The 10020-nt window shown below is 34.8% G+C and overlaps 1 protein-coding gene across 4 annotated transcripts; it reads right to left on the reverse strand.

Moving 5' to 3' along the window:
- Positions 1–2385: 2385 nt before the first annotated feature.
- Positions 2386–9340, reverse strand: LOC100792647 (toMV susceptible protein tm-1(GCR26)). 4 transcript variants are annotated; one of them, XR_001383993.3, is made up of 11 exons: positions 9041–9340; positions 8125–8778; positions 7249–7455; positions 6735–6950; positions 6400–6616; positions 5879–6126; positions 5371–5549; positions 5035–5288; positions 4226–4378; positions 3141–3257; positions 2401–2878 (listed from the first exon to the last, which is right to left on the reverse strand). XR_001383993.3 is itself a non-coding variant. In XM_014765142.3 (10 exons), the coding sequence occupies exons 1-9, from the start codon at positions 9170–9172 to the stop codon at positions 4227–4229; spliced, it is 2259 nt and encodes a 752-aa protein (XP_014620628.1). In that variant the 5' UTR covers positions 9173–9340; the 3' UTR covers positions 2386–3257; position 4226. The 4 variants fall into 4 exon arrangements, 3 of the variants coding, with proteins under 3 accessions (XP_014620628.1, XP_014620630.1, XP_040866828.1); XM_014765142.3 differs by having other exon boundaries at positions 2386–3257; XM_014765144.3 differs by lacking the exons at positions 2401–2878; positions 3141–3257 and adding an exon at positions 3726–4115.
- Positions 9341–10020: the final 680 nt, after the last annotated feature.

A 10020-nucleotide genomic window follows, 5' to 3' on the forward strand; every position in this document is an offset into this window, starting at 1 on the left:
TAATGCCAAAATACAAAAAAAAAAAAAAAAGTAGCAAAGCATAAAATCTAATTGCAATGACGTTCTTGTGATCATGGTCGTGGGGTTGTGATCTTCAAATAAGTGCTATTTGGACTCCAAATCAGATGTTTGATCATGGGGTCATGATCCCGATCACACACTCGTGATCTTCTCTGCAAGTTATAACAAAACCTCCTTGTTTTAAACTTCGTTTCCATGTCTTTTGTGATCAAACTTCCCTTTGTTTAAATCCTTCACATGAAAAGTGATCTTAGAAGGATTAAACTAAAACAGAAATAAAGAAAACACCATGACAAGTCCTAAAAGTCTGAAACACTAAAAACTAAACAACAATTAAACAAAAAGATATAGATAAATGCAACATTTTCTAAGTAAAATGCTACGCAAAGATGACCTAAAATGCAATGCATTAGTTTCCCAATCCATTATGTATACTCTAAAATAAACCATTTGGTTAATTCATGTTTCGTATATTAAGAAAATAGGAAACAATTCTCAATTCTTAGCGGAATAAATACAACATAATCATGATTCTGTTATTTTCTAAATCGAGACATATAACATAATCATGATTATTTTTTTTTATAAAAAAATCTCAAACAACAACGAAATAATGATTTCGTTGTTATTTGGGTTAAGACACACAAAAAAATCATGATTTTATTGTGTTAGATACACAAAGAAACCATAATTTTGTTAAATTGAAATGAAACAAAAAAAAACAATAACTTATAGATCCAACCTCAACCAATGAAGGGGATTAGTCAATTGAATGAATGAAGTTGATTGGAGGTAGATTTGGTGTATGAAGAAGGGAAAAGAGATGATGGGGGTGTCGTGGAAGAGGAGGGAGAAGATGTGAGTGAGGAAGGGAAAAAGTTAGGAGTGTAGGAAAGGGAGGAGGGGCAGCAAGTAATTTAACCATTTCTGGGGTTAGAATAGCAATTCTAAGGTGAGAATACCAGCCCACCATAGTGTCATTTTGCTTGTCTTTTAGGCCGATGGAATCTTTTGGGCCCATTATTCCACTCAACTTTTTGCTACTTTCACCTCATGTTTTATATGTTATTTTTTTCTGAAAAATATTCCTAATGGGAATGTATTTCCCTTATGCAATATATATTACATATAACAAAAAGGTGCTTTTGTTTGTTATGGTGTTGTCCTCCATACAAAATAGAAACACGTTTTCATTCTGTATACGGTCAACAAAAACATGTTCTTGTTATGTTTGGAGGGTGCACTCCCTAACACAATGGAAACAAGCTTTTGTCTTTTGTTGTGCACAATATACAATGAAAATGTATTTCCATCAAAGGGGTTTGGCCAACAAATTCCTTCAAATTTCCTTCAACCAAGTAGTCTTTTGATATTTTTATTTTGAACTTAATTGTTTATATTTTTAGAATTAGTTTTTTTATGCACAACTTGTAATGGTTCACTTACGCTAAGCAAGACAACCATTTAAATCAGTGTAATCCAAGTCGTTGATTTTTTATATGTAATATCGATGGTTACTTTTTTAGGCACAAGACAATGCTTTTAATTAGTCATTGATGTGTGAACAAGGCACATGTTTGCTTTTAATTAGTTGATATTAGGCATACATATATAGTAAATGATGAACTTGTTAGAATATCAAATATTGATTTTTTTTATCAACAATTGAAATTACTTACTTTATTCTTATTCCTTTTAACCTAGTCAAATCCAAAGTTTTATTATGGTTGAACTAAAAAACAATAACTAAAGCAGGCTCGTAAAAGGCTCATGGAGACCTTCGGCGAGATCATTGCCAGACGTAGGAGGGGAGAAGAAACTCCAGAGGACTTCCTTCAGTCCATGTTGCAGAGAGACTCACTCCCAGCCAGTGAAAAACTCGGAGATTGTGGCTAATCTGCTGACATTGATGATTGCTGGACATACCACCACAGCAGCAGCAATGATGTGGAGTGTTATGTTTCTACATGAAAACAGAGAAACACAGAATGTACTCAGGGTGGGATGCTGCTCATATTCTAGTGAAACTATGGACCCAAACCCAATTAAAGATTTCTTTATTATTCTTTGTTGTAAATATCATTTTGGTGCTAATTGGAAGGGACAACCCCTTGTTTCTTTTTAAAAGAGTCTAACTCAGTTGGTTAAATGAATTGATATAAACCATGATAGTTGTTTTTAATTCTTACAGATTTTTTTTCTTTCTTTCTCAAGGGGGTATTATATACAAGAGGGGAGTTGGTTACAGAAAACCATGTGCTCATTTGCACGATAAAATGACTAGTGTTCACATTGACTCACAGGAAGAACAATGATCTATAACCAAAATGAAGCAAGGAGCTTCAATTTACCATGAAGATCTCAACAGCATGCGTTATGGTTTGAAGGTTAGAGTTTATACTTTAAAAGTGATGCACTTGGCTCTAAACTGGAAGCACCTACGACAAATGTTCTCAAATGTCAAGAATCAATCCGTGTTCTATCCAGGTATTTAAGGAAACATTGAGAATGTCCAATGTCCTGTTGTGGTTTCCTCGTGTTGCACTTGAAGACTGCACGATCGAAGGTGAGTAACTCAACTCCTTTTAAGATATCATACATTACAATTATGTTCATTAAATTTAGCTAATTATAGGAGGGCTTTCATCATTAGCCTTTCTGGCCTCATGACTATGTTACTAACTATACAAGTGGCAATAACAGGGTATGATATAAAGAAAGGGTGGCACGTTAACATCGATGCAACTTACATACAAAGATTTGATGTAATTAGCTGTCTCTATTTACTTTGGCTTTCTTAATCTCGAATGTTTTCTGCCACGTTCTTGTGTCAGGAAATTACTTTGCGTAATCATATCTGCAGGAAATGCAAAAGCCATACAGTTTCATACCTTTTGGATCAGGGCCTAGGACATGCCTTGGGATCAATATGGCGAAAGTGACAATGTTGGTCTTTTTACACAGACTCACTGGTGGTTACACGTGAGTATTTTGTGTCATGTCGTGCCATGATTCTTATTCTTTTTTTCTTGTGCAAATGGATGACAATTAAAAGATACTGCTCTGTAGGGGGACCCTTGATGATTCAGATACTTGCTTAGAAAAGAAGGCACACATACCTAGGATAAGGAGTGGCTGCCCAATAACTTTGAAGTCCTTAAGCAAAAGCATGCCAGAGGCATAAAAGAAGGTCATGGAGATTTACAAGACATATTTCATTTTCACCGCATGAAGGCCTAAGAACAAAGCAGAAGACAATTGACTATAACTACAGATGATTATGAGATTTGGAGCAAATAGCATCACAAGAAATAAATCTGTGTAAGAATTATATGTATTAATTCAGTTACTACACTACCAGAGATAGGTAATCCTAATATATAAATTGAGTCATGAAATGAATGTAAGATTATCTGGTGGTGGATGATAGTGTGTCCTGTTTAAACTTTGGGAGAAATCACAAGAATAACCAGCTGCTTGTTAGAACAGTGCGTGTGAAAGAAACCAGCCTCTTCAGATATATTTTGTGTAGGTTCATATGAAACAATCAGTGTATATAGGTGAGTTGTGTGGAGGCTAATGTCGTCTTGTGTCTTTTTTTAGTGGCCCACTACAATAATCCACAGTCCACAGAAAACAGGAAAGTGGTTATGAAGCCACGTGAAACAACTTATACAACTTATAACTATTGGGATAAACTGATATAATCCAAGGTTTTTGACATCTAACTAATCAGAGTTTTACACGCAAATAAAACGATTATTCTAGTCAACAAATAGTAATCTATCAATCTGTGTAAGTCCATCACAGAATACACGGTTGATCGGTTGATCCCACACTCACGGCTATATTTATTATGGATCAAGATCCTTCGAAGTGCAAGGTAAGCTTTCAACAGTAAAAAGTAGTGTTGATAAATGGGTTTCAGATGGATAACAAACTAGGGATTTGTTATAACCAGTTCTTGAATTTCTTGTCAATGTTTCCCACTTGCACTTCAAACTGCACCCTCTGTCTGCACTTTAGAGGATCAAAACATATGTCTTGAACATTACTTTTCATCCATAATTTCCAAAATTTTACATCAGTAAATCCTATAATGTTCACAAATTTGGTAGGTATTAAGCAATGGCAAATATAAACAACCATAATAGCAATGTAGCCTACAGAACACTGGCATGAATAAAGTATAGACATGTTAAACCTTAATGAAAAGAAATTGACTTGTACTCTTTGACTGTATTTGTAATAGCCTGCTCCACTGGAAGTCTTTCCATACTTGAAGCCCCATAAAACCCATGAACTCCTTTGGTTCTCTTCAATATAAATTCTGCCTCTTTTGGACCGGATATTGGACCTGCATATTCCAGTACATTATTCCAAACTGGGACTAAATGTTGGCAAACACAAACCACTATTTCATGAAGAACAGTGAACAGTGCCAAAATTTACTGACAAAAATTCCTCCCACAAACTAAAAATTTAGCTCACAAGGTAAACAACAAAAACAATTTAACTAGCTAAGATGATGTGGCTCACACCCCCTGCCACAAAATTTACCATTAACAATCAACAAATACATCACCAATCTCAACAAATCTCACACCATAAAAAATAACACACTCAAGTTCCAACTCTCGCTAAAGAATCATCCAAAACAATTGCATAAAGTTTCCCATTGGATATTGCATTCTTTCACTGAAATGCTTTTTCTTTTCTTTTCTTTTTTGGTTTATTTTTCTTACTATTTTGGGTTGGCCATACACAATTAAAGCCAAACAGAAGTTTTTCAATAAGGATGGAAAACATAAAATACCAATTCTAACATAAGACATAAGAAGATACTTTTCAGTTATCAATTAATAAGCACTATGCACTTTGTCCCAAGGCCACCCAAATAATAATAATTGTTTTTGATAAGCACCCAAATAATAACAATTGGCTAGTGAACACTTAATTTACCATTTAATATTCAAATAAACATACATAAAGGCTTTGAGGTGATTTGCATACCTCCATGACACAACACAATGACACCGGGATTGATCCTATGCGCTGCATCTGCAATAGCTTGTACACGAACTACACTTTCTTCAAGTGAAACAGCTGTTTTTGCACCTATGGAGCCTGTTGTAGTTAGACCCATATGGGCCACTATAATATCAGCGCCAACTTTAGCCATTTCAATAGCTTCATATTGATTGAAAGCATATGGGGTTGTCAAGAGACCCATTTTATGGGCTTTCTGGATCATCTCAACTTCCAAGCTGATAAAATGAAATAAAGTTGTAAGAGGTTCAATAGTCCAACTAATATGATATAGTGAGAAATTCTTTTCCAAATACCCACCTATATCCCATTCCCGTTTCTTCAAGATTTTGTCTAAAATTACCATCAAATAACCCAACAGTAGGAAAATTTTGTACCCCTGAGAATCCAGTAGACTCCACCTGTTTAAGGAAGTAATCCATTCGACGGAAGGGATCAGTTGCACATACACCAGCAAGAACTGGAACCTTCTTTACCACCTGAAAGAAAAATAGAAATATTTTATAATTACATAAAATTGCTAATTTTTTCACCTCTTCAACACCCCGTTGTGATGTACATTGTTTTGAGAAAAAAAAAGTTTTCTACCTTAAAGACTACCAATCAAATTTGGTGACATTTCATTTAGTTTCTCCACTTATCACACCCATATTAAACAAGAATCTTGAAATTTGTGTATGTTGACTATGTTCAAATTAAGAAGCATCTGAAAAATCAGGCATTTGTAGTGAAAAGTACTTGAATAGAAGTCAGCAGTTGGACAATACTTCTAAAGTGTCTTAGAACAAGTAAGAAAATAAAGGCATACTGGCAAAACTTCATTGGCCATGTCGAGAACAACAGCATTAGCATCAGCAAAAGGTAATAATCCAGCTAATGAACCTCTTCCAGCCATTCGGAAGCGCCCTGAATTGTACAATACTATTAGATCAACCCCTCCAGCTTCTTCAAACTTGGCAGATATACCTGTCCCAGCACCAGCTCCTATTATAGGAATTCCTTTATGTATCTGATGTAAAAGTTGCTGTAATATAAGCTGTGTTTTCTCCAAAGTTTCTGCTAGCAGAAATGAAAACATTACTTGCACAGTTAGACATAAAGGAAATATTTTCTACCAAAAGTAGTTCTGAAGAGGACTTTACTCCAGTCAAATTGAACAGCAGTTTAACACAAAAAAGAAACTATTGGCTTTTAATAAATAGTTTTCATGCCAACACAAATTAAGTTTCACAGGAGCAAAAAACACAACTAATGTGTAAAGAATTGAAAAATGAATTCTTTATGGAAAAATACTCATGAACATAATTCAAATTCAAAGGAAATGATAACCTGTTCTTGCTTCTGGGAATTCATTAGGTGTATAGAGAATGGTCCCAAAGCTTGATGCATTTGAAACATTATCCTCATGAAATTGTTCAACAGATTCAGGACTGGCTACTTGTTGATGAGTAGAACCTTTACTAGTTTTCTCATTAATCTCTAAAAATGCATCAACCAATGCATTTGAAAATTCAAGATCATTAATATGATGAGGATACACCTTTACCTGAAAAATATACAACTCCTTTAAATTTACAAAAATTCTCATAGCAATAAATTAAATAAATTAAAGAAAATTGAAGCTTATAGGTATGGTAAATAATACTATTGAGCAACCATAGTACCTGTCGATCATCATTAGTCGGAATAAGGTTTTGTAATTCACGAAGAAGAGTACTCGTTGCCTCTGGATCATAAAATGGCTTCCCAGGTGCATCTAAAGCAGATACACCTTTTTCTGGAAGGCAAACACAAATCTTAGATGATGAATTCTTCAGTTTATTTGCTATGAAATCAGCAAATTTTCTGTTCTCATCTACCGTTGTTCGCATAAGTGAAACCTGGAAAGAGAAATAATTGATTTATTATGTTAGCACAAATAATAACTTCATCCATTTTAATACATGATAAACATCTTCAATTACAGTGAATGATAAAATGCATTGTAAATAGTCCAGCATAAGATAACTATAAAACTACATTGCTTTGGTAGTAATCACAGGATATGCAGATAATTCAAAGCATAAAACAATTGACAAAATCTTCTGTAGGATCTTAAAGTAATCACAGCAAATATGACTAGTTTTTAAGCAAAGAACAAAAATTAACAGTTAATACCCTATCATATAGAGTAGTCACCTGTTTATTGTGTTCATATATATTTCTCTGCTGAAACTTCAGTGGTATGGTATCTTTCGCTCCAAAGTTCACCATGTCTAATGCTCCCACACTCAAGACTAACGGGACTTTACTCTCTATGATGGCATCAAAACGAGAACTTTCACAAGCCATTACACCTCCAACTATGTAGTCTGCTACCTCTGTTGTTGTGATGTCAAAAACACCCTAAGCAAAACAAAAGAAAGGAATATGTGTAACCAACGCAAAAAGAGGCAGGAATACACAAAGAAGTATCTGAAATGAAACAAACAGAATACAGATGAATTTGAAAAGAGGTTATCCCAATTCATCTGATTGACCACACAATTATAAGTTATGTTAAGAGTTTGCTTTCCCAAAAGAGAAAATGTATACATATATCTAAATTCTAAAATAAATTGAATGTGGTATGATATTAATAAATGGTCTTTGGTTAGGGAGGGAAAATGTGGAGGAGAAACTGAAATTTATCTCCTGGAACAGTTAATATTCTTAAGAGAGTCAGGCTCAGTGGTTTAGCGTTGACAGTTATACTGTTAGGTCAAGTGCCTGTCCTCTTGATTTATATAAAACAAGTCCAATCAATTGGAAGCTGCAATTACACAGGATAAGAACTTAACCAAAATCTCACATGCCACATCTGTAAGGTGCATTGATACAAATAGAAAGGAAATTGTAACATGAAATCCGCTCAAACAAGAATGTCCATGCAATTCACAAAAGTCAGATAAGTCTCAACAGAAAATACAGTGCTAAGTGGCAGTATTCTAAATTCATAAAAGATCAAAGCAAAATTGTCCAGATATCAAAATTCTTATGCTATGCTTTCAAATAAGGCTTAGCTGTCTCACATACCTGTATAAATCCCTCTCTAACCAAATTCTCCATCGCCCTGCCACCAACCCCAGTTGCATGGAAAACCAGGGTTTCATAACCTTCTTCATGCAACCTATCTCTGACAGCATTAACACAAGGAGTAGTAACTCCAAACATAGTTATCCCAACGGTAGGCTTATCTTCGGCGCGAGAAGATTCCTGTAAGCTCTGAACCCTTCCAACAACCATCCCAGCAAAAGCAGCTGCAGCATTGGACAGGATGAGCCTGCTAACTCTATTGATGCCAGCAACGTCCACGACAGACGGAAACAACACCAAATCCGAGGTTCCAACATAAGGCTCAGTTTGACCGCTGGCCACCGTTGACACGATGACCTTGGGGATCCCAATTGGGAGAGAGGCGAAGGGAGACGACAAGAGGGACGTCCCTCCACTCCCCCCAACACCAATAACGCCAACAAGACTCTGATCCTCGTGAGACTTCTTCAGGAACTGCTCCAATGCTTGAGTCATCACGGCAACAGCCTTGCCTCTGTCCTCCGGGAGAGACAAGGCCTCGCCTGATCCACTGTTGTAGGAAGACACAACATCATTCCTTGAAACAAACGCCAAATCCTGCAAACTCTCTGGCGCGTTTGTACCGGCAGAGACATCAACCACCACCACTTCTACCTGTCACTCATTCACTCCCATTAATTAAATCACAAATATACAATGTGCTCCTACATTAACAATTTACATTACTTTGACATTATAAAAATTAAATTAATTTGCTATCAAGTTAGTCTAACAATTAATTAGCTTAATAAACAGTTTCGTTTTGAAGAACTAATTTCTATATTCAGATCAAAACATAACAAGTTACCAATTTCGGGATCAAATACAATAATGGATGCTGTTGTTGTTGCGTGAATTGAGCAATTGTGAGTAGTACCTTAGAGGAGGAGAAGCGATTGAGATTGGAGCGAAGTGATTCGGAGAGGAATAGGAGCTCGTGGAGCTTGGTGTCGAGGGTTCCGACGCAGAAAACGCGAAGAGTTGTGGAGTTGTTGTGGTGGTGCGCCATATTGTAGTGTCAACGAAATGGAGGTAGGAACCGAACCTTTCTTAGTTTCTTTTTACCTCACTCTACTCTTGTGTAGGGTGGGACATCACATCGTAATAGAATAGCTTTGCCATGCGGTAACAACTGGAGTTTCAAGCCATCAACATGATACGCTGTCTTCCCAAAATCATTACAGTTGGCTTCAGTTGACTCTGCATTTTTATTTTTAGTGATATTTTCTGTTGTCATTTGGACGTTTTTTTTCTTATGGAATAATTATGTTTTTTTAATTTAATCTTTTAGTTCCTAAATAAGATGGAATGTTGTTAAATTTTAAAATAATTATTTTAGAATAATTTGAATTGAGATTTATGATGAAATAACTGTATAAAATTATTGTATATTATCAGACTAAATAAGCATTAAATTCAGTTATATTTATCTTGATCTTTTAAAAACAACAACTAAATTAAAACAATTTTTTTTCAAAACCTTTAAGAAGGATAAATATGTGATTTTGGTAGCAATTGATTGACGAGATAACGTGTGAGTATTAGAAATCTTTCTTGCATATGAATAAAAAAAAATGTGATTTTGTTCCTCCAATTATCAATCTATATTAGTTTTAGTTTTCTAACTAATAAAATTAATTTCATTGCATTTAGTACATAAAATTTTTAAAATTCTCTTTTAAGTCTTTTATTTAACTCTCTTATTTTTTTTTGTTAAACATTTTATAGTAATAATTGTTCCAATAGTACATTTTCATTCCCACCATTAACATTTGGTGTCCCTTGCAAGAATTGAAAAAATAATATTATAATTTTATCATTCCCAAACAAGTAGATATAATTAATTAAAACTCAACA

This window comes from Glycine max, chromosome 2, assembly GCF_000004515.6.
Source record: "Glycine max cultivar Williams 82 chromosome 2, Glycine_max_v4.0, whole genome shotgun sequence".
NCBI lineage: Eukaryota > Viridiplantae > Streptophyta > Magnoliopsida > Fabales > Fabaceae > Glycine > Glycine max.